Genomic DNA, 26,378 nt, shown 5'->3' on the forward strand with positions numbered 1-26,378 from the left:
CTTAGAATGTAGATCCATCCCTGAAAGTTTCATTTTCCTAACCCAACTCCTTTCCAAGACAGCCAAAAGTAACTAAAGTAGAATTTGACCGCCTTTTTTTATGCTGATTACAAATATAATAATCATTTCTATAAGAAATGAGTTTCAGCCCCCCCCCCCTATATAGGCTATACCTAACCCAACCTAACCTAACGCAACCTAACCTAAACCTTAATTTGCCTATATAGGGGGGGGGGGCTGGAATTAATTTACGATAGAATTGCTTATTAAATTTGTAATCAGCATAAAAAAAAGCATTGAATGGTGTATTAAATTTTTTCATAAATCAATAATATGATTTGGTAGATATTGACCCTAGGGGTGTAGCTGCAGCATTTTTACTGGTGGGGACAAGAGGGGTCTACATCCTGAGACTTGTGGGGCATGGGCTATATAATAATTTTTCTTCAAATTATTACCAAGACAACTGCCCCCCCTAAAAACAACAATGAGTACAACCCAATAGAAAATCTACAACTGATTCAGATTGCTGTCTGAATCTAGGCCTACCTACTAATACATCCATTGCATCATATACTCCAAAAACTCCATAATATTTGGAAATATAACTTTTACAAGATCAGAGAAAATACTTACAAATGTTTATAAAAGACAGACCAAATTTGTTGATGTTCTGACATGGTAAAATACTTTCATAATGGCACCAGAAGAAACACATGGAGAGGGAAGGGGCAAAAGACAAGTTGTGAAGCCAATTAAGTGTTTTCTTGTCAAATTGGCCTTTACCTCTTGAAAGAAGTCCATAGGAATTTCTCTACTTCTCTCTCAACACACTAATTGTTAGTAACCATATTGCTTGAATCAAGGTTCCAAATGCAAGCCTAAGATACTTAAGAAATACAAAGGCAGAAATTGTGGTAGGACCCACCTGAATCTTTGAACTAGGAGGGTGATGAAAACAAAAACAAGAAATTCAGTATCAGCACAAGTGACTGACAGCACAATTTTAAACAACCCAGCATAGAGGCTATATTGATTACAAGTTATCAAACAGGAAGAGAATGTCAACTGTGTTCAAAAGGCAACTCATATTGATTGTAGTTAGTTATACTCACATTGTTCTATTGGTTATAGTCCCTTCAGTTGGTACCAATTCAAGAACTAGAGGACATCACCTGAAACTTGTTAAGGAGTCTACAACTTCTTCTCAACATGTATTGTCAATAATTTGAACAAATTATCTAATGAAACAGTTACTGCCAAATCCATTGATGTTTTTAAATGAAGGCTAGATGCTGAGCGGTCCTCCAGAGAGTGTAAACTCAATTGGGATGCTACCAAAGATGCAACAGCAGTCACCAGTGAACCTGCATACAACTAGTCTTCATTCCAGAGCTCTACAAGGAGAAATCTTTATATTGCTCCTAGCTGCAATTTACGGTAATAGCTTGATAAGAAAATGCAGTATTCTGTGGGTTGCAAAGCAGGGGGTATTAATAAATGTTATAGGGCCTAACACTGAGCCCTGTTTTACTCCATGACACAGAAATTCAGGTGTTATAAAGATTTTCAAGGCCTGCACATATAGACAAATTTTGATACCATTGCCACAGAGAGTCACAAATGAATTGGTTTAACCCATTCCTTAAAAGTACTAAAATAGCTTGAAAGTGTAGAAATAAATCAAATGTCTTAGAAATATTTATTGCACACACATATAAAGGTTCCATTGTTCTCTCATGCCTCTCCAAAATAGAAATGGAAACTGCATGTGTATTCCCAACACCTAGACATGTACAAAAACCAAACTGATGATCTCTGTGATCCCACCTATTTGAGATTTTTAAGAAAGAAATAGTTTCAAGTAGTTTTTCAGCAGTCAAACAAACTGTAATTGGACAAAAGGAATCACATGATTGACAGTCCTTATTCATTTACAGTACAGTGCTATATATCAAATGTTCAGGTTGCAATCCATCAGAACCAGGAGCTTTCCCTTTCTTAAGGAGACAGATTAGCATAAGAACTGATGATGGCAGGATAGAAACAAGATTCCAGCTAGGATCTAGTTGAGAAAAATGCCAAAGGAGAATCTACCAAAAAGTTATGTCCAGTGGTGGAGGGCTATCAGAGAATAACAAGGAGAAGTGTCTTCCCTGAGAAGTTATATCAATAGGGTTAGAATGTGAACAAAACAGAGAAGTGAACACAAGACAGAATAGAAACCCACCTTCTCTTGTTGCAGTTGTACATCTGAGTCACTGCTCCAGCCCTTTATATGTGTACTAATCCTTATTCCCTCAGATAGTACTGCTGCTGATGTGGCTACTCTAAGTGAATGAGTAATCTCAGCAAGATAGCAATCTAGATCCAGGCTGTTGCCATTCAGCATTGTAGAAAAAACTTGAAAAGGAATTTTCATTTTACATAGCACTGAGTCCAAAACACTCCGATAAAATGGAATATTCAATATTATCCCAAATAGCCTACATCTTCTGAAACCATTGGGACTTTTGACTGATTTTTGGAATAAACAAATTTATACAACACTATGAGTGTAAGCACTTGCTAACATGTCATCAGACACTTTAATAATGACACTCTAGAATTCCAGGATATTTGAGAGGACAAAATCAAGATCAGAGGTGGAACCAGAATTGTGAATGCAAGAGAAAGATTCGGACTTTGAAAGTAAATATATGTCACTTGGCATTGAAGAAATGAGTGACTGTGTAAAAGGTGTAGCAGCATTTACATCTAAACTTCTTATTGACAACAACTAATAAGCCAGCAGATGGGTGGCCAGCAACAGTTTTAGATGGTTAAATAAAAAATAATTGGTCTGACAAAACTTCTAGCATGGAAGAAATATCCGCATTAAGTAAGTGTTCAGCTAAATAGACAATATCATACTTAAATTACAGATCCTCAAGAGTTCTTAGTTTCTCCCAGGAACCATTAATATTCTAAAAAAAAACAACCAGAAATTGTTTTATTACAAGTGGAGCCTATATTAATGCAAACAATTTTTAGTTTTGCTTCTAACATGAGGCCCTGGAGCATGTAGGTGTTCCTTGACCTCTGAACACAACATACTGTTGCTTTAAACAACATGCTGTTGCTTTGGTGATTGCCACCACAGTTGGCACAGGTAAAGGACTCAACCTGACAGCTCCTGTCAGGGTTGCTATGATTACTGGCACATTTGCTGCATTTAGTTGGATTAGAATAGTTTCTAGCAAAATGACCAAAGTCTTGACAATTGTTACATTGTGCTGGCTTCTCAACTGGCAACATAACTCAAAACAAACCATATACAATTTGGATTCCATGTTTAACAGCACAAAGTAATTGTTCTTTTGAAATGAATTTTAACTGGACTACTGCAGTGGAGTAATTTTGTCAAAATCCTGGGGGGGGGGGGCAAAGTTGGAGCCAATTTTCCAAAAGCAAGTGAAAATGACAGTGAAAACTGAAGAATGAGCCATATAGTGCCATAAAGGCAAAGATATACTAAAAAACTGACCTGTTTCTGTTGATGCTTGAATTATGCAGACTTATCTTAGTTTGAAAATATTTTTGAACAAACTAAATTTCAGCAAGGGGGAGGGGGTAAACTAGGGTCTGGGGGTGCAAACTGATGTCTGAGGAGGGGCATTTGCACCCCTGAACTACTGGCATATGACCAAATCTGGTAGTGCTGTTGACACTGCTAAGAAGAAAAGGTATTTGTAAAACATATTAATCTTGATCAATCTGGATAATGCTGGCATTTTTATGTCTTACTACCTTTGCTCAAATATTTAGTATATTTGGTATTGCAGCACCAGTAGCAGCTGCTGATTGTTTGTCTGACATATGCACTACTATCTTGTCATTTTAGCCAGGATATGCTGGACTTTACCAGTACAACCAAGTTTTTTCATAAACTCATATTCATTAGCTGAGTTTCAAATATTCTAGTTGCTTGGACCTCAATACAATAGGAACAGAAGATTGTGCTCAATCTGACACTGGGGGGGGGGCAGACTGTAGGGCCTGGGGGCTGTATAAATAACCAGTTTAGCCTGAGTGATTGTGCTGAATATTGTAATAAAAAAATGCCAAGCTAAATGATTTGAAAACATGAATATTAATTGTAGAAGGGAACATGATAATTGGATTAATTAAAATATGGTGCATATTATAAAGTAAGAATTTCATTGTTTTTTATTTTAGTCATTTATACAGATAAGGGTTGTATAATTATTCAGTTAATGTTGGGGGTGCTGAGAAAAACTCACCATACCCCTATTCCCAAGATTAAGACTGTGATCTATCATTTTTCAGGAGACTAGGAGCCCTCTTGAAATTTAATCAAAATGCTGGGACAACTTTCTAGAAGACAAATTTTATCATTGGTCCATGGCAAAAGACTCTTTTCCTCTCAGCCAAACAATGATGTCATTCCAGTAGAAGAAGCAAGACGATTTATAATCGACTGCATGGTCAAAGTAGGTGTGCAGGAAAACCACTCCACAGCTCTTGCTGATGTTCTAGTTGCTGCTGATTATAGGGGTCACTTCAGTCATGGGATGAATCGACTAGGTATTATATGGTGTCTCTTTGAACTCCCCCCACCCTGTTTTAATTTTGTTAGTTAAATTATCTGTAAATGGTTAATTTTAATCAAAGTTATAGTTACTTATAATTAAGTTTATTGAATATTAAATTTAACGTGTTTTATTCATTAAATTTTAATATTTTAATTAAACACTTTGTAGTCACTCCCAATAAATTCTTTTATTTAGTTAAACTAGAATGTTTGTTAGTTTTATTCTGTTTTCCTTTTCAAACCCCCCAAAAAGAAGTCTAATTGCTGTGCATTCTAATAAACGTCTTGTTCCCTTATCTTTTTTTAAATTCTTGTGTTGTTGGTTTGTTGTATCATTCTTTAATCCATTTTGCATTTCAAACTCTGTGTTCCTGTTTCAATTGACATTGTTTTCTGCCTTTGCTCGAACATTGTTCTCTGCACATGCTCGAATAGAGCAAAATTTGCTTCGTATGTCAAGTAAAGGAAAAATAAACGAAAAGACGGAATTAACAAACAAGCCTTAAAAGCTAATTAAAACAAAATTTGTACATAAAATATGTCCAAAATAGGCAAGATAAACTCTAAATAATAAACATCAAAAAGGGGGGTGACATAAAAATTCCTTATTAACGTCATAATTACTGCTGACTATGGGGTTGTAATAATAATGGGGTTGTAATAATTAAAAGTGTGACATGTGTCATTTTTGTATCTTTTCAAGAGAGACAAAAAACGGAAAAAAAAAGTTTGTCGCCTATGGTTTCTCTGAAGGATGAGGCTAATGGGGATAAAGGGGATGTACTGTAAACCAACTTTTTATGCTCTTTTCAATGATATAAATTAATTTCAAGAATTCCAAGCAAATTCAAAATTAGCCTATTTCACTTTGTGGCTTATGTCTCCTTTTTCTTTCACAAGAAAAGGAGTCAAATGCCAAGTCCCCATGTTAAAATGCCAGGGCTCCATAAGAAAATCCTCTTCTGCCATTCTGAATTGCAACAAGACCTGATAAAAAAAAGGGACATATGCCACTTAGAGGCTTATGTCTCTTTTTGTCTTCGTAACAGTACAAGATAGGACAATGCTGACCACACTATTCAATTCCTTGTGCTTAGTTTACCTATGACATATACATAACTCATCTTCAAACAAAATAGCATATGTCACACTCTTAATTATCACAGCCAAATTGCCTGAATAAGCTGATATTTTTCTGAAAAAGTCTTTTATAAGTTCTAATAGAGCCAAGTTCCTTTCTTATTGAAGTAAAGAAAAAAAGACAAATTTATCCCCAGTTAAAACAACAAACTTATCCCCAATTAAAAACGAAATGTGTTATGGATAAAATGATCAGTATAAACATTGAAGGAATTTAGCTGGCCTAAATATAAACTACGCAATATACTTTCCAACATTAGTAAAATACCCCCCCACCCCATTTTTAATATTTAGGCTTTATTTATGCAATATTTGCACACCGTTCCAGCCGAGTGGCTAGCATGCTAGACCTGAAACTCTTTGTCTGTGAGGACAGGGGTTTGAGTCCTGGTGTTGCTCGCTATTTGGTTTGGAATGGGGGTCAGTGGCATGACTTTAAGCTCAGCTAGAGTCGACCTAGCTCTAAATAGGTACCTGAAGAAATCTGGAGAAGGTAAACAGGTGTGCGAAAAGCAAAGGATGGTTGACCCCCAACCCTTATTGCACTTCCTGGCGGAAGAGCCATGAAAAGGAGATCAGCACAGTTGGTAGGGATTAAAAGTCCAATGCTATATTCTTTTTTTTTGTATAATAGGCTGCTGCACGGACTTAATGGTCACCAAAGATTTGACATCGTAAAAAAGAGATCAACCATGAACAATTCAATCATGCTTTTAGGAAATGGGGATTGAGGATCTGGTATTGTTCCAACCAGTTTAAGGGTGGGCGGGATTTTCCCTCCTTTCTGCCTTCTGAATGGGGCTCTAATACTTGTTTATTGGGTCATAATACTCATACCTGTTGATTTTGGGAAGGAGAGGCAGCAAATTTATTGACTGGCGAAAACTTTATACTTAAAATACTTCAAACACCACAAAATCCCACTATCAGTCAAGAGCCTAGCCAACTATACCTGCACACAGAGCATAGAAATCGACATCTATCATCTTATATTTGAACTCCTAGAGTCGAAAGATCTGCTGAAAGATATCTGAATATATCTAATAAATATGAGGCAATCAAGCCAGTAGCTCTGTAGCCCACAGAGTGAAGCAGAAGGAAAAGGGCTAAATAGTTTTACTGAAAAGCCCGCCTGCTGTTAAATAGAAGAAGAAGACTTGATGTTTTTTTTTTTTTTTTTTTTAAATAAAAAAAAAAATTTTTTTTTTTTTTTTTTTTTTGCAAAGTTTATATATTTGCAAAGTTTATATATATAATACTTTTATATATATAAACTTGATTTTAATACTTTTAAAAAGAAAACTTGATGTTAAATATGAAAATCTTTAACAGAATAATCTAGGGATAAGATAATAACAGAGAATAAAGAGATAATAACAGAGAATATAGGGATAAGGGAGATAAGGATATTTATTTTGATCCAGTGTTTGTTTTCATTTGAGATGCTGGATTCTCATTTTTCTGTACTATAGGCTAACTTACTCATGGCAATAGATACGTAATGGCCGATTATTTATCACTCATTCCCATCCCCTTGAGGAAAAAAACACCCAAAAGCTACAGAGTTTTGCAATGTTTGGTAAAAAAAAAGGAAATTAAGATCTTTGTCTCTCATGGCAGATTCTTTTTAGGTTTATGATGAATCTGAGTGGGAATCAAGTTCTATTTCTGAGATGTACACTATTTTCATTTCTATTTCATTTTAACTATTTCATCTCTATTTCCATTTCTGATATGTACACTGGATTTTTACTTATCAACAATTCTTCTCTGTAAACCCACACCTCAATATTATATTCCCAAATTTTGCTTGCATTTTTCTCTGTAAAACTGCTTAAAAAAATGAATATGTCAAAATATATTATGTGTCATGTCAAAATGAAATGAAATGAATATGTCAAAATATATTTGACAAAATGAATATGTCAAACAGGTGGATATAATATATCCACCTTTTTCACTCCATTCCTCTTGTTGTCTTGATTCCTTTTTGGTGTCTTGTACTGGGTTTTCTTACTACGATATATATGGATCTCGTTCCTTTTTTTGTATGCTATAGCTTACAATACAAATTACTCTAACTATATAGTATGCTGTAGTTTCGGTTACATCTCAAAACAGGAGAAACAGCAGAGGATATAGCATATATTATGACCTCAGACAATTTCATTTGCGATAGATTTTTCCTTTTGTAAAGCATTGCCATAGTTTTCTTAAAACTACGGAGAGCCATTGTTGCCTTGTGTGTTCTTCTTTGGGCCTTGAGAGCTATAATTTCAAAGAGTAGTGAATTTTTTTTTACAAAATGAGCTCTATATTACTACCACAATTCTTATTATTGCCATTTTAATTGCGTTAATTTGGCTTTATTTTTTGTAGAGATGTATGTTAATGACATATTAAATAAAATATGTGATGGCAACGCCATTCCGTCAATTGTCAGAGAAAATGTGTGTACTGCACTTGTAGATGGCAAAAATGGACTGGGCCCTGTGATTGGTAACTTTAGTATGAAAGTAAGTAAGAGCTTTAATAGTCTTCTGTGTTAACTATTCTATTTTAAAGACTATTTCTCAAGCTTGTAGGCTATAAATACAACTTAATTTTTCTCAATTCATGTAGATTTTCTGTCTTTTGAAGCTCAAATAGTAAAGGAGAATTGAACAAAGGTACAAAAGGTTGAAATTTGTGTATTGAAGTTACACTTTTTTTCTAAAAGTTCAATATTTTTTCAAAAAGCACTAAAAGAATCACTTACTTTGGATTTATTCGCAATACAAAGGGTGTCTCAAAAAGAACACTAGATCTGAAAAGTCAAATCATGGATTTACTTTGGTCCACCAATCATACAGTTTTAATCATTATACTATGTGGTTCAAATAAGATGTAGCCTGCCTGCCTTAAAGCTAATAAGTTGTTGGTGGGGGGTTGGAATTTTTGAGGACCTTCAATGGTTCTCTAATCATACAAAATGCAAGTCCTTGTATTATTACAGTTCAAGCAGGGTGCTTCAGAGAACGGTACGTCACTATGCTAAGTCAGGGGTTTACAAAAATCAATCCTTTAACTTGTTGGTTCTCACACAAGAAATATACCAGGTTCTCAACGAAGTTAATGGAGAAATGTGTGAACAAAGGATGATTAATTTCAAAGACAGAACGAGTGCTTGTAGGGCTAGGTGGAGGGATCATATGCCTGATATTGTGTTTCAAGCATAATATAACATCTCCTGAAAAGGATGGTGTGGTTTTTTTGCTTCTTTCAAATAAAATAAATACTATAGATTTGATTTATAGAACGTTCCATTCTAGCCTTTTTTCAAAAATGATGGTGTTAGTCATATAACTTATGCTGAAAACTTACTATTAGTTAGACATACTAGGTCGAGCCTGGTTAAAAATCTGCATTATATATATATATATATATATATATATATATATATATATATATATATATATATATATATATATATATATATATATATATATATATATATATATATATATATATATATATATATATATATATATATATATACTTTTGTTCTTTAGTCTGAATAAAAATTCTTTATTTAGCCAGATAGTAGGTTAATTTTTTCTGTAAATAATAGATTTTATTATTATCGTCCTCTGTTTTAGTCATGCAAGTTGATTTTCGAAAAATTAAATTTGATTTAGTTATTAGAGCTGATTGATTTTTTTTTTATTCATATCTGAATTCAAAATGTCGGATGTATAAGCTAGCATGATCAGGCTGTGTTGGATATCTTCAAAAAAAAAAAACAGTATCTACTTGACTAAATCATAAATGTTATCAGAAATCCTAGATGTTACCTTCTTACTTTACTTTAGAGACTGTTTTACTTTAGAGAATTTTGATCTGTTTGTTTCTTACGGTGGATATTTCCTTTGTGCTTGTATGGGTTTGTCTCAGTGATTAAAAAAAATTAAAACTTCAAAATTTAAAAATTTAAAACTTAAAATTTTTTTTTTTCTTACTCTTTTTTTAAAAATGGATTAAGGACGAATTTGGGGTAATGTGGAATTTGCTTCAGACGATGGGTGGCTACAACTTAAAAAAACACAGCAAGTAAGTTAACTATGCAGATATTGTTAAGAACTGTAGGAAATAATCTTGATATTTTTAGGGAAGTGACTATGATCCAATGCCTCCTCTATATATCATCCCTTAGGGATGTCAATTTATTTGTATGTCCATTATTAAGAAGCCGAATCTTATTTTCTTTAGCTTGCCATCGAAAAAGCGAAATCAGCTGGGGTCGGGTGGGTGGCTTCAAACAACTCAAATCATTATGGCATTGCTGGCTGGTATAGTCTTCAAGCTGCACAAACTGGCTTAATTGTAAGTACATTGACTCTGTTAGTAAATTAGTTGCACTATTTATTAATTTTGAGGCGACGTTGCCAACAAAGGATTTGCCTCTAGTTTTTTTCTTTTTTTCCTCAATTGGTTAGATTCATGAAATTATGAATTTCCATATTGGCCCAAACATTTTGGCTAGTAATGACCCTGTTTAAAAGGAATGAATTGTCATTTTGGATTGCAGAACTATCACTGCTAAAGTCTAGTTGTGAACAATCTGAGAAGTAAAAAAATTATGGGTAAGCGAACTTCAGCTGAATTAAGGATAAAATATAAAATTAAACGCATCTTTTGGGAATTCCATGTTACTTTCAGGGGCGCTAATTGGGTGACAAGGGGGTTTTGAAAAATATTTTTTTATATCTTCAGTTATAAATGATGAAAAACCTCTGCCCCCTCCCCATAGGAAAATAAGAAAAATATTAAGACCCCTTGTATACGAAGATATCTACCACAATTGTATATGGCGGCTATCTTTGTTTGCGTGAGATTTTCCCCTGTTACTCTAAGGGTTCATGTCCTAAGTTATAACTTCACAATCATCCCAAATAAGAGATGTCGAATAATTTCGAAGATCTATTCTTTTTCGTTTTTTCGTTCAGCATTTACTCTGTAGTTTCTTTAAATTCCATATTGGTTTTAATTCCTTTTAATTTTTTTTATAGCCTGCTTTGTTTGAAGATTTGCCCAGTTTTTTTCTCCTGTTTTGTAAACTAGTTATGAACGATATATTTATTTTACCTGAACGACAGTGGGCTAAAGTCCTGTTTCTTATTTGTTTTTTTATTTATCTACTGATTCGAAACTGCTCTTAGAAAAAGGAGATCAAGATTACCTGAAACTTCTTTCCCTCCTGTCCCCTTTCCCCTGAATCACCCTCGACCCCTTTTATAAAACTCCATCTGGGATCGGCTTTGATAAATTTCAATGCCATAGAAGTTCAAAGGATGTATCAGGTCGGACCTGTTGGCTGTAATTTAATTCTGGTACGGCCAGTTTTTTTTCCGGGGAGGGGGAGGGCTCTCAACTTTAGCATAATGATCTGAAAATTATAGGAAAATTTAAATACAGGAAATGATTTAGGATCCTTCTTACGTGCCTGTTTAAGATGCACGAAGTTTCGTATACTAGTGTACTTGAGTTCTCTGTTTCACCGCAAGCGTGTACGTGTGTGCATCTGTAGGTATAGCTCAAGTGTGATTCCCCTAGGGTGGTTGAATGTAGCACTGAAGTGCGAAGTTTCTATAGGTATAGCTCAAGTGTGATTCCCCTACGGTGGTTGAATGTAGCACTGAAGTGCGAAGTTTCTATAGGTAGCTCAAGTGCGATTCCCCTGCGGTGGTTGAATGTAGCACTGAAGTGCGAAGTTTCTATAGGTATAGCTCAAGTGTGATTCCCCTACGGTGGTTGAATGTAGCACTGAAGTGCTAAGTTTCTACAGGTATAGCTCAAGAGCGATTCCCCTACGGTGGTTGAATGTAGCATTGAAGTGCGAAGTTTCTATAGGTATAGCTCAAGTGCGATTCACCTACGGTGGTTGAATGTAGCATTGAAGTGCGAAGTTTCTATAGGTATAGCTCAAGTGCGATTCACCTACGGTGGTTGAATGTAGCACTGAAGTGCAAAGTTTCTACAGGTATAGCTCAAGGGTGATTCCCCTACGGTGGTTGAATGTAGCATTGAAGTGCGAAGTTTCTATAGGTATAGCTCAAGTGTGATTCCCCTACGGTGGTTGAATGCATTGAAGTGCGAAGCTTCTGTACTTCAATTGTATATTAATTATCATTTCATATATCGTTCTAATTCAGTGAATTATTATATTCTGTTTAATGTAATATTTATTTAACATGATATAATTCAATTTAATATATATTGTATATTATTCATAGGGACTATCATTTACAAATACTTCGCCGCTTCAAACACCAACAAGAGCTAAGGCAGCTGCCCTTGGCACGAATCCCCTCACTGTGGCGGCCCCCGCTAAAAACGGAGAAACTTTTTTCTTAGATATGGCCACAACTGCTGTTGCTCTAGGCAAGGTAAATATTTAAGTTTATTGATATATTATTTTAAAATAAATGGGCTAGGAGAGGTTTCAGAGGCTGGCCAACCCAAGCCAGGGAGTAGTTTGCTTACCTCTTTGTTGATTTGCCTCCCACTATGACTTATTTATTGGTTTATACCATTGCATAAGTGCATATGAAAGTAAACATTCGTTTTTTTTTGTTTTTTTTTTTACTATGGGCCAAGGCCGTACCCAGCATTTTTTTCGGAGGGGGTTTTACTCAAAGATTTTTTTCGGGGGTGGGGGGGGGGGTACACACAAAAAAAAGTAAAAAAACGCATACAAAATTTGCTTATATCCATTTTTGTTACGTTTTTACGAGTCAGAAAAACATTTCGGGAGGGGTTCAAACCCCCCTAAACCCCCCTCTGGGTACGGCCTTGCTATGGGCGTAAAACCAGCATTCTTCTTATTATTACATTTTAAAGTGAAATTTCGCTACTGTGTATGTTTATGCTGTGGCTAGTGTGGAACGTCAGTTATATCCCCTATCCATAAAATGAAGAGGTCTATTTACATATATAAAATTTAATTTCCAAATTTTTTTTGTTTTCCGATTCATCTAACGCTTTTGCTTTTAAGTATATCCTGTCTTTGAAAAGTTTATCTCAACTTTTAACCTCTATAGTAATAAGTCTGAAATCTTATCTTTAATAGGCCATGGGCTGTTCCATAGGTGCAATTTTAGTTGGGGTGGGGGGAGGGGAGAAACTGCCTCCCAGTCCTCAGTTTATCCCCCCCCCCCAGCTGAAATTTAGTTGATCCAAAAATCTCGCCAAACCATGCTTTTTTGGTACTATGTGGCTAATTGGCTTCTTTTTGCATTAACTGGTTTAGCTGTCTCCAAAAAAAAAACAAAAAATTTGCTTGTGGTATTTAACTGTATGTAAATACTTGTCTTGTTTTTGCGTTACTTAAAAAAAAAAAAAAAAAAAAAACCTTAAAGATACGAAAGTATGCCTAGTGGACGCGTCCTCGTTCGCAAGGGGCGGACTAACGGTCTCGAGCTAACTTAATGTTGCTTGAGGATGTAAGACAAAGTCCACGGGAAAAAATCGAGGGTTCGAACCCTAGTGTATCCAATTATTCGGTTTGGGACAGGGGCCAGTGGCGTGACTCTGTAAGCTCTGCCAGAGTCTTCCCAGCTTTAAATGGGTACCTGGAGAAATCTGGGGAATGTAAACAGAAAGGGTGTGCGAGAGCACAGGATGGTTGGCCCCCAACCCCCCATTGCACTTTCTCGCTCAAAGGTCGAAAAACGGATATCAGCACCGCCGGTAGGGACTGTAAAGTCCAATGCCAAATTCTTTACCTTTACCATGAAAGAAGCTTAAAAGACTGTAAACTGGGTATCTTCCTTTGGGTCGTCCTCTGGCATATTTTATACTAATTAAAATATTTTCTGATTACAACAACTTTCATACAATGTATAACATTATTGCAATACAATTACGTATCTTTCTTGCTCTTTGAATGCATTTGAATGTGATGTCATTCATACGAATTTTTTTTTCAAAATTAATGCTCAAAAGCATAGTCAGCCAAAGGGTGCAGATCCTGCCAATGACCCACCAAAATATTGCAATACCCCACTGGTGGGTCGTGCGCCCTATGTTGGGAGTCAAGGGTCTAAAGGCTTTATCAGGTCATAGCGTAGCCTTGATTTTGCTGGGCCTCCTTCGATCATGAATAAGTGAAATAAAGAACGAACTTTTTCCCTTGACATGCCAAACTTAACTACAGTTTGAAAACTTGAAACTAACAATAAAAAGGGGATTTTTAATGAACAAAAAAACTGGAAATTTATCTTATTGTGGAGGGAGCTGTCAATCCCTTTGGTTTTTAAATCAAAGAAACTCACTGTCACAGTGCATCCAGCGTAAATGCGCTCATTCAGTAAGGCGCAAGTAAAACCTGCCAACCAGAAACATGTTTCCTTTTTTTGGCGTTTTATAGTTTTTAGCCCTTTTTAATATTTCTTTTTTTAAAACCAGAAACCCGGTAAAAAATTGGGTGTCTTAAAAAGATGGCGTTCCCCCCTCCCCCATTTCGGGCTATTAATTTTCATTTAATTGTTGATTTTGAACTGTTATTCCTTTCTTAACTCGTTTATAGCATTAAGAATAATGTTAATGCTATATCATTAACAATGTTAGTTAGTATTGATAGTGTACGCACAATCCTCCGGGATTCCTTTCATCTTCATTGCACGAAAAAAAGAACAAGCTATTTTCAGATGCATGTTAAACTTTAGAGCAATGTTACAACTTAAAACGTACCCTAAAAAATGGAAATTTGATTTTTGGTAAACAAAAAAGGAAAAATAAAAAGTTTGCCTTACTATGAAGGAAATAGCCAATGTCTTAGCCCCCTGGTAATTACACTTATGTTAATTACTATCACAGCACTTCGAGGGTGAATCCGGTCGTTTGGTAAAGTTCAGTGTAAAAAGCCAGGGTTTCGAAACGGGTGGCAGACCCTCGTGTTTACCCTCATTTATGTTGGTTTTAACTCTTATATTAAATATCTTGTCCTTTTTTAATTTATTTTTAGTTTGTAAACTATAGACTGGAAAGTAAATGGCTTGAGAATGATGCCTGAAATCAGCTATATTTCGTATTGCAACATTTTACCTCAATCGGGGGAAAAGCTGCTGCTCTGTTGTGCAAAACGATAGAAAATGATTCTGCTGTGAATGAGTTTTTCTTTCTATTTTCTATAATCATTGGCTCAATACAACGGACGATGCTGCCATCTAAAGCAAAAGTCTTAGGGTTTATGTTTCCTGTAAAATGTGCGATTCTGCGACAAGCCTGGTGGCGTAACTTGCACCAAAATGACAAAATACCCATATCGCTTTGGTATTTAGTTTTAGATCTATCCACTCACCCAGCCAGAATCATAATATTACTTAGACTTGTATTTAGACTGATCTAATCTTTCTTTAAGAAAAAAAAATCCAGTTTTGCTTGTTTCTTCGGCATTTTGTACATAAAAATGCAATGGTATCAAAAAATTGTATGTTATAATTATCCAATTTATGAATAGGCGAGGGCTCTTTGGAGCAGTTTGAAATATGGCTTACGTATTCTAAAATTCTGTTCTCTCTTTTTAATTAATGCCTATTTCGAATAAAAATCTTATCGAAATTGTGGAGGGGGGGGGTATTGCCACCCTAACAACCGCATTTAACAACTAAATTAAATATTATCCTTCGAATCAATGGAGACTGTGGTAAATTCCATATATTCCAGTCCTCCAGATTTAAATTAAGGACCTCTTACGGAAAGGAACGTGTATTTTAGGCCTTAAAGTTCTTATGGCCTTAGATGCCCCTTCTTTCCATCTAATTATTCACTGTCTTCTTTCTGACAAGTTGGCATACAAATGATCAATATTGTCCATAAATGATCGCAATCTCAGAAGAATCAACTCAATCAAAGGAAGTTATCGTTTAAATTCATCCTTTATTTTGTATAGACTTTTATATGTTTAGGTGCAATATGCACCATCCTGCGACCGTACGACCTTGGAAACTGGGGGGTTTTCTACAATTGTTTTGATTGCTATCTCACACTGCTTGACAGTATGTTTTTGTCCTCTTATGATAGTTTTTTTATTGACACAAAAGGGATGAAAACGGCATCTTGCTGTGGTATTATTTCTTTTGCTACTAGAAAAAACACTAGAACTTAAAAAATGCTATGATAATAGAGTATTATTATTATTATTATAATAATACAGAGGTACAATACGTGGTACAATATGTATTGTACACTATACAGAGGTACAATACGTATTGTACACTATACAGAGGTACAATACGTGGTACAATACGTATTGTACACTATACAGACGTACAATAATAATACAGAGGTACAATACGTGGTACAATTCGTATTGTACACTATACAGAGGTACAATACGTGGTACAATACGTATTGTACACTATACAGAGGTACAATAATAATACAGAGGTACAATACGTGGTACAATACGTATTGTACACTATACAGAGGTACAATATGTATTGTACACTATACAGAGGTACAATAATAATACAGAGGTACAATACGTGATACAATACGTATTGTACACTATACAGAAGTACAATACGTGGTACAATACGTATTGTACACTATACAGAGGTACAATAATAATACAGAGGTGCAATACGTGGTACAATACGTATTGTACACTATACAGAAGTACAATAATAATACAGAGGTACAATACGTGTTACAATACGTATTGTACACTATACAGAGGTACAATACGTGGTACAATACGTATTGTACACTATACAGAGGTACAATAATAATACAGAGGTACAATACGTGGTACAATACGTATTGTACACTAAACAGAGGTACAATAATAATACAGAGGTACAATACTTGGTACAATACGTATTGTACACTATATAGAAGTACAATAATAATACAGAGGTACAATACGTGGTACAATACGTATTGTACACTATACAGAGGTACAATACGTGGTACAATACGTATTGTACACTATACAGAGGTACAATAATAATACAGAGGTACAATACGTGGTACAATACGTAATGTACACTATACAGAGGTACAATACGTAGAGTATCACGAATAAAAACGCATAAAATGCAACACATATCAATATAGAAATCCAACAATACCAGTTACAGTATAATGCATAAAATTTAAAAGAAACTAAAACAAAAGAGAAATAAAATAAAAAAAGGGAAAAAGAAGAAGAGAAAAAAAACTCACAACTTGCAGAATCTAGTAAGCAGTAACATACAGAAATATATTCACCAGCTGACATTATTATTATCATTATTGGATTGTTACTCATTCTTTACAATGCTAAAAAATGTGGAGTGACCAAAGAGAAAAAAACAAACAAACAAACTAAGGAAAAATAACTTGCGACTGAAAAAACCTGATAAGGTGATGCTGCGGAGAAAAACGGATACGAGCAGTATTTGAGAGTTTTCTGTGTAGTACTTCCAGTTTTACCGTAATATCAGGAACAAGAAATTTATAAAATTATTACCCGGTTTTTAGTCCAAGGTGGAAGAAACAACAAAAATTTACAAGATTTAAAATAATTAATCCGGATTCTTTTTAACTCATTATTCTTAAGAAGGGGAAAAATTCTAGAAGCGAAAATAATTGGATGGTCACAAACAGTTGAGTTGAGCTTGGGCAACGCGAGTTTATTATATTTACCTCAATTGGCAATAATCTTAGCATATCCTAATTGAAATTTCATATTAATATCTGAGACTGTGCTGGCGCAAGCTCGGAAGACTATTAGTAATAGAACTACCGAGCAATCGAAGAGAGTCTACGAGAGGGATAGTAAAGCCACTACAACGAAGAGGAGTACTAGAATTGTTGTTAAAAGAAAAGAATTTACACTTATCTGCATTAAGAGAAAGGCCTATGTCTGAAGAGGAAGTAGCAAGACAAGAAACCATGTTAGGTAGACCAGTTGTAGTACGGTTTATAAGAAGCAGGTCATCAGCATAGGCAAGATATGAAACATCACAAAAACCAGAAAGATAAATAGCCGATATCTTTGCCAGAACCTATGAAATTCATACTTTAAACGGAGTTGGAGACAAAACTTAATGTTGTCTCAAACTTCTTTTCACTTTAACAATAGCATCTAGCGCTGATTTCAGTGAACGAAAATAACTTGAGCACCAGTAGCGAAAAAGCATCATAGCCGAAATATCAACACCGCAACCATGGAGAGCAGGAAAAAGCTGACTATAATATTCACTATCAAAAGCTTTATATAGATCTAAAGTACAAAGATATAGACTCCTTCTCTTAGAAGAATTTTCAAGGAGCAAAGAAGATAATACACGATGTGCGTGTTGACAACCTACTCCGGGCTTAAATCCAAACTGGTTATCTCTCTCAAGCATATTATTAGTCACAATAGGTAGTAATATATGCTCAAGAACTTTACTAAAAGTTTAAGAGACAGTAATAGGTCGGTAAGAAGAGCAAATTAAAGGAGAATTTCCCTTCTTTAAAATTGAAGAAACAGTACCACACAAAAAACTCTCCGGTACACTAGAAGTATAAATACACATCTGGAGAAGTAGGTTTATATGATCAATAAGGGGGGAGCAATCTAATAAAAGATTCAATCTAGATAGACCATCACTATCAAAGTTATCTAATTTTAGTTTCATAATTTCTTCAATAATACATGAAAGAGAAATATGGATACAAAGATATTGATATAAAGGGGTTCTAAAAATATCAGAATGGATCTGCAAAGGTTGTACACATCCGCCAATATTAGAAAAAAATATATCACTAATGATCGTGCTAAACAGAGATAGGGAGTCAATCACTACTTGGCATATCACTTCTCATCGACTCAGAATTAGAAACTTTTCGCCATTCTCTCTTTGACACTGGAAAATCCATACCACGATAACGCATTGACTCAAGATTTTTCTTATATTCACTGCACGTCTTACGCTTAAGGTTAGATACAATTCCACAAGGCGGTCTATCAAATTCATTCCAAACTTTTAACCAAAACTTTGCTTTATTTTTCAAAGTTTTTAAGTTAGGATCTAAAGACCAAATAGGTTTTTTTGTACCACATCTAACACGTTGCAGCGGCACTGCAACTGCCTCTGCATCTTTTAGACATTTAATTAGTTGATTAAAATAACAATCCAGGTCCTTTTTGCAATTCACTGGTATAGAGCACTGGAGCAGATGATAGGGAACTCGTATAGCAGACAGCAGGTTTATTAGTGTAAATGCATAGAGAGGGACATCAGCTCTCTTCCAATTCCTTTTTTTCAAACCATTTTGAAGACCGGGGTACTTTACAAATACTTGCAAGGTTTATGTTAAGCGTAAGGATAAGTGAAATAGGGAGATGGTCTAAGTCTTGTTCTTCAACATGTGCAAACACTATTGATGTAGTAATATTAGATGAGCAAATAATGTGATCAATATTGCTCTTACTACCTGAATGGTGAATGTAAGAAAACGGATGAGTTTTGGGTATAATATGATAAGATGGAAGGCAATCTAACAACAAATCACTTTTCACTGTCGAATAATTTATATCCGTATTGAGGTCACCAATGATCATATAATCTAGAGAAATCGAAAGAATTTTTTCCACTAAAATTTTCAACGTGTTGCAAGCTTTACCATATCTAGTCGATCTGGCAGAACGATGGTCATGAGGCAGATAAGAATTAATGAAAACTGTAGTGTCCATACGAACAGCCCAAAAAAACTCATCCGAGTAAAAAAAAATCACCGGCGAAACCAAATTCGGAATGCACTTAAAAACACAAGCTAGCCCACCGGATGGGCGGCCTCTTGTGGCTCTGGCAGTAGTAAAAAACACATCATGATGAGGGATTCGACGCAAAATGTTAATGCTAAAATCTGTAAGAAGATGCTCCTGTAGACAACCCAAATCAAAATCATTGTAGAACTCATCAATAACGAAGTCCTTATCCTTTGTACCATTAATATTAAACGATATTACTGAAAACTCCAAAGTCATTGCAAAATGAGGGAGCGCAACATTAGTTCCTTAGATGCTATACAAGGTGTAAGAACCTGGCTTCTCACTTAGCTATCATTTCTAAATATAATTGTCTTAGATAAAGCGTTATCGAAATGAATGAATTTTTCAAGATTTTTTGAGCTCAGGGTACAAGAATAGGCTTGAAAATTAATGTTGAGAAAATCAAGTTGCTTAGACTAGGAATAAATCAGGGAGAACGGGTGATGTTAGGCAATGATGGGATCAATCAGGTGGATAGCTTCGCTCACTAGGATAGTTTTAGGCTTATTAGTTCATATGGCTGATGCCGTGAAGACGTAAAATATAGAATAGCCAAGTCGCCGGTTCTTTTTTCTTCGCTGTGAAAATAATTTGGAAGAACAGGAAGATGAGTTTGCGAACAATATGGTAGTCACGCCATCTATGTTTTATACTGAGTTATTGTAGCTGAGTTTGCATCTTTGCCCTTAATGGGATAAAGCTTCTGAATTACTTTGAGGTTATTTCCATATTGATTTGTAAATTCTAATTATAGATTTTTAGTTGAGTAGTTTTTGAGGGACCTTCTATAGTTCTTAGTATAGGTTTTTCTCTCTGTGTATTATCACTAGCGCCATCTTTTTTTCATATAGATTGGCTCACCATCTATTGTGCTATGTTCATATAGCACTATCTTTGTTACCACCTGTGTATATGTTTCTTCTGAATAAGTAAAGTCCTGTTGACTGCGCGGATCGCTTGGGACCAAGCAGAAGAGGGGAGAGAACCTGCCGGAAGTGCCATATTGGTACCTGCCGGTTGATTTGCCTTAAATTGCAGGGAACAGGTGAGCAGGTCTCCACGCTTCCCTTGCTCCCGGTGATCTCTTGCTCCTGATGTTTCCCTTGCTCCTGGTGTTGTTAGGGGGTTTGAACGCGTTCGACCAATAGGTCAATGCGTTTTGTGATAGATCTTTCTATAAGCTCCACGATTGTGCACTGTTTTCAAAAATAAGGTGGCATTGGTGCATCAAAAGATCAAGACAGCCCCACTCTTGGATCTGGCGCGAATCTGGTGCATAGCCAAACCCCCCTCCCCATACATCGCTGACCATAAGTAACCTGACTCTTAATGGCAAAAGCAGCAACAGCGACGTCTACCCTGAAGAAAACAGGAGTCAAACCTAAGTGGCTATGTGTGTCTTGCCACAAACATGTGACCTCAAACTCCGTGGAATGTAGCAAATGTAAGGAATTGACTCACGCGTTTTATGCAGGAATTAGACTCACAAAGAGTTATATTCCGGATCCTAAATGGACTTGTGTTGCGTGTTCCCCGAAAGGTGAACCAGAAGGAGTAACTCCTGCTATGAAGAAGGACGTGCGGAAAACCAGGAGTGTGAAGAAAGCAGCGACGCAACCTACATGCCAATCAATTATATCCACCGCTAATGATGCAGTAATGGATAATTTGAATTCTGAAAACCCACGTCAACCCACATCCGGCGTAAAAACTCAAACTAAGGTAACTACTTTCTCAAATTGTTCAGCATTTGAAAATGGACGAGAAAAGCAGTCCGAAAAATTTGGAACTAGCACAGCAGTAACGAGGTGCTCTCTCTGCAAGGCGACGCTAGTACCATCTACTGAGGAAAATTTAATCACAGCGCTTGACCTTCACGGACTTGATAGACGGCAGCACACGAAATTAACAAAAGCAAATCAGACGATAAATGTCTTTCCTGTCAGTGATTCAAATTTTGATTCGAGTTTTTCCCGTTTCTGGGAGAAAGAAATACTACGGCCTTCGACCCCGTTCGTGGAAAGTGACAGAAGGGAAACTGAAAACGCTTACCTTGCCCACTCTAACACATTTGAATGTCCAAAAGCCTCCCCTCTGGCAGCAAGTTCGATGTTGTGGGATGACGCAGGAACAACGCCCTACGAGGTTCTACAGGCCCGTTCAAGGAAATCGGCTTTAGCGGACGAAAACCGTCTCTTATCGTCCGTCATTCACCACCCACCAAAGTTCGATACTCAAGTTGCGGAACCGCCTTTCAAGAATGGTGTCCCGGTCATAGCAAGCTTCAACTGCTCTAGTCTTAATGTTAATACTTCCGTTCGTAACCCAGAAGACTCTCTGGAATTTGCAATGATTAACGCTCTTACAGGAAGAATTGAGCAGCAGAATCAGACCATTCTCGATCAAAGGGCGCTGATTGCGCAGCTTTGTGCTTTCAACACGGTATACAAGCAACAAATACTTGAAATGACTTCTAAAGGAAATGCTTCTAAAGAACAATCAATCGCAACTTGAAAACCGATCATTGGTCCAGCCCGAAAAGAATAATGCGAGTACGATGACTGATCCTCATGAGACTATTATTGGCCGAATTGTCCTGCGATGAGTCAGTGCGACTCCAGGACCACCAGCAGCAGAAGAACCCAGCAACTCAGGCCAAGTTCCACTCAGAAATTCTGACATTGAAGAAGGCACGAGGGGAGCAGAACAAGACAGATTAGTCATTGTACTCAGTCAACCTGTCAAAACATTCCAAAATACGCAAACTGAGTGCATTTATTTTAAAAAAGGTCACTGCAGATGGGTCAACCAGTGTCGTTTCTCTCATAACGTTGAGACTCCTCCAGTTAGTGAACATAACACCGCTCAAGATGGTTGCCAAAAAGCCCAGTCCGCAAAATGCAAAAAAACTGCATACAGAAAAATGTAAGAGATTTGCGGACGGCCGTTGCACCAAAGGACAACGATGCAACTCCTTTCACCCAATCAAACCAGCACTAAACCACCAGAAAACGAGAACGGACAGGGGACAAACAAGTTCAAAAAACTATATGCACCCGAATCATCACCCACCGACAGTCAACAACTACAATCACTTCCGGACTCGCGCCAGCACAGAAAGTCCCTCCGCCAGCACAGACAAGTAACTGTCACGCGGTAAGGACCCAAACCTCTGATCCTGTAAAAAGGAAATCAAGATTAAAGCGGAATCCAGAATTTCCCTCTGTCTCGCTGTCGAACGTCCGGTCAATAACAAACAAAATCGAGGAACTGGATATCTTAATGCGAGGTAAACAGATCGATGTGGCCTGTCTTACCGAAACTTGGGTTACAAATAGCAGTACACTCAGCCTCGATGGCTACAATACATACATATTACCTCGAAAGTCAGCAGACGAAAAAAAAGAAGAAATCAGCCACGGTGGAGGAGTTGGTCTTATCTGCCGAAACGATACGCCCAGCCGAATACTCGATCCTCCAATACCCCAATCCCAAGAAATCAAAGTGCTATTGGTCTGGGTAAGACCGCGTTTCCTACCAAGGGGAGTGTCATCCCTAATCTTTGGAGTCGTCTACTACCCACCCAAAGCCCCATTCCGGAAGACTGTAGTCAACTATCTACAATACTCCGTCGACCGTCTCCGGAGTAAATATCCCTTTGCCGGTATTGTGATAAGCGGAGACTTCAATGGTATTAAACCTTCCTGGATAGAGTCCAGTCTATCACTGAAACAAGTGGTGAAGTCTTCATCCCGCGGCAGTAACCTACTTGACATGGTCTTCACTAACCTCGAACAGTACTACAACGAGCCAGAAATCACAGCAAGCATTGGCTTAAGTGATCACCTAACAGTGACCTGCAGACCGACGCATTCGTCACGGCGAAAGGTAATTAAACAAACAGTAACCTATCGACCGATCAGGGATGAACAAATCCCCGCCTTCAAGAGAAATTTAACATTGCAGAACTGGACTCCTATTTACAGACTACCGTCCGCTGAAGACATGACAAATGCCTTCTGTGACCAACTTCAGAAAATGTTCGAAGAGCATTTTCCAGAAAAGAAACGGGTAGTAGGAAATGAAATGAAACCCTGGATCACGCCAGATATAAAAGAGCTTATCCTAAGGCGGGATAATTTGTACAACACTAACACAGCAGAGTCCAATAAGTTGCGAAACATAGTGGTGAGAAAGATAAAGTATGCAAGGAAGCAGCACGGCTGCTTGACTGTACAGAAGCTTATATCTTCTGATTCTAAAAACTTTCATAGCGTGGTTCAAAACTTTTTTGCCCGAAAGCAGAAAAATATTGAACTAATGAACGAAAACGGGGAGAAACGTACCGCTAATGCAATTAATGAACACTTTGCTAAAATCTGTACAAAGTACCCTGGTCTTACATCACTTCTCGACCTTTCAAGCATTACTGAAATCCCTGTCATTGAAGCAGAAACCATTCAGACCGCTTTCTTAAAACTGGACACATCGAAGGCATCATTTTCTGGAAAACTGCAAATCAAACTGATCAAAGCATGCAGTAAAGAGCTTGCGGTATCGTGTACTGCCATAGTAAACCAAGGCTTGAATAACGAAACCTTCCCGACACGATTCAAAACTGTTGTGGTCATTCCTATACCGAAAAAATCATCCATTGAATCTGCAAATGACTTAAGACCCATCTCAAAGACATCGATTTTCTCAAAAGTCCTGGAAGGGATTGTCTTCAAATGGCTTTTCGAAGATATTAGTGAAAATCTTGATCCTCGGCAGTACGGCTTTCGTCCAGGTCATAGTACTGTGCATTACCTGATCCACCTCATCAAAGACATCCTGGAGCATCTGGAGATTGACGGTGCTTATATTGACTGCATCATCGCGGACTTCGTGAAAGCGTTCGACTTACTCGACCACTCAGTTGTTATCGGCGAGGCAACTTACCTTGGAGCAAGACAAATTGTCTTGTGAATGGTTGGCAGTTTCCTGACGAACCGCAAACAGAAAGTACAACTTCCCAATGGCGAAACGTCAAACATCAGGGAGCTGACCTGCGGTGCAGCACAAGGGTCGAAGTTAGGCCCTTTAGCCTTCCTTATTGGGATCAATAAATTTTTGCGCGAAATTATGGAACGCTACAAATTCGCTGAAGATCTCTCCACCCTCCTCCTCAGACTTCTCTCACAGAGCATACAGCCAGACCCTATCCTAACAGTAATGCAAAAATCGAGGATGAAGCAAATCAAGTGAAACTTACACTCAGCCAAGAAAAAACAGTCCTATTTAGGGTTAATTTCCTTAAACGGCCAGTTCCAGACCCGCCATGCGGTGGGCCGAAGGCTGTAAAAAAGGTGAAGATCCTGGGTGTCCACCTGGATGGCGATCTGAAATGGAATACCCACGTATCGTCAATCGTCTCGAAGACCGCCTTCCTGCTAAGATCTTTTGCCTACCTTCGCCGCTTTGGGATGATAACTGAGATCATGGTTGTATGCTACAAATGCTACATTAGACCGCTCACTGAATATGCCTGCCCAGTGTGGCACAGCGCACTGACCATAGATCAAAGCGACAAAATTGAAGGATTGCAGAAAAGGGGCTACAAAATAATACTGGGGAGTAGTTACGTTGACTATGAGATGAGCCTCAAAGTTCTGAAGTTCGAGTCCCTCAAAGAGAGAATGCACACACTGGTAATGGACTTTGGTCGAAAAATCCTCGACTCTGAGACACACCGTGATCTACTACCGGATTTTGAGGCGCGCCTAACTCAGCGTTCTACGAGGCTCAGAGAAATAACGAAAAACGCAGCAAAGCTGGAACGACCGCCGATCCACTCATCCGAGCGCTACCTGAAGTCATTTGGTCCATACTTCGTAAAACACTACAATGGTGACCCAAAAAAATTGTAAATGAATCAAGTTTGAATATTTTAATTTTGTAAGTGTTTTTAAATTGTTTGACTTCCGCTGTTATTTTTGTTGTTAACATGAATATTAAGGAAAAAATAAAGTGAATTTGAATTTGAACAAAGGTTAGTATACTGAAAGTTTTGGTTATGACAGTTGTAAAGTATGGCCCTGAAACGCGGGCATTTCCAAAAGTTAAGGAAGAATTGGCTAAGAGTGCTTTTACGGTGCTTATTTGACTGATCATCTATAAAACAATAAGTTGTTCGAAAAATGCAGTTTGATCAATTTTTCGACGGCTAAAATGGCAAAAAGGTCAATTTGACTAGGCTGCGCTATACGGAGGAAGGATGGCAGATTGCCAAAGATTGCGCTTTCTGGCCACCCATGTGGAGCCAAAATAAAAAAATAGGTGGTTCCTGATGGGGAGAGGTTGTAAGGAGGGATTCAAAGAAAAATAGGAACTTCAGGGGGAGGGGTGCAGCTTTGAATAGATTGATATGGACGAGAAGCGTGCGATGCTGTGTTAAGCTAAGGTGGCTTTTTGTTACTGTGATTTGGAATGATTGTGGTATTAAGAAATGGGATTTGTAGTTAAATAATCGTTGAGGTGCAGCTTTGAATAGATTTATAGGAAATGGGATTTGTTTATGACCTTTAGGTAGTTAAATAATCTTGGGGGATGAGCAGCTATCTAATTCATTAGTTCCGTGTGTTTTATGGCAGATTTATTCCGTATGTGAAGAGCGGCCCTCTTCTCAATACGTTGCTCTTCACGCTAAAGCTGTTAGCATTTTGAAAAAAGCTTCCTATTGTTATTAAAGGGTCCCGTGTTTCAGTAGACGCTCTTAAAAAATTGGGACGAACAGTCTAACTTTAGCGTAAAGAGCAAGGTATTGAGGAGGGGGCAATCCTTCATATTTAGAATACTTTATGTTTATTTTTCGAATAA

General features: G+C 37.0%; 1 protein-coding gene across 2 annotated transcripts in view; it reads left to right on the forward strand.

Annotated features, from left to right (window-relative positions):
• Window positions 1-26,378, forward strand: part of LOC148947509 (uncharacterized) — a 57,876-nt gene that overhangs the window by 10,315 nt on the left and 21,183 nt on the right. For both annotated transcript variants that reach the window (XM_089095955.1, XM_089095956.1), the window contains exons 2-5: window positions 4,330-4,587; window positions 8,114-8,250; window positions 9,983-10,096; window positions 12,007-12,159. In XM_089095955.1, the coding sequence (XP_088952081.1) occupies window positions 4,362-4,587; window positions 8,114-8,250; window positions 9,983-10,096; window positions 12,007-12,159 (630 nt within the window). In that variant the 5' untranslated portion in view covers window positions 4,330-4,361. The remainder of the gene's footprint in view (window positions 1-4,329; window positions 4,588-8,113; window positions 8,251-9,982; window positions 10,097-12,006; window positions 12,160-26,378) is intronic.

This window comes from Artemia sp. Qi Xiang Cuo, chromosome 10 (assembly GCF_049724085.1).
Source record: "Artemia sp. Qi Xiang Cuo chromosome 10, ASM4972408v1, whole genome shotgun sequence".
In the NCBI taxonomy this organism is placed as follows: Eukaryota; Metazoa; Arthropoda; class Branchiopoda; order Anostraca; family Artemiidae; genus Artemia; species Artemia sp. Qi Xiang Cuo.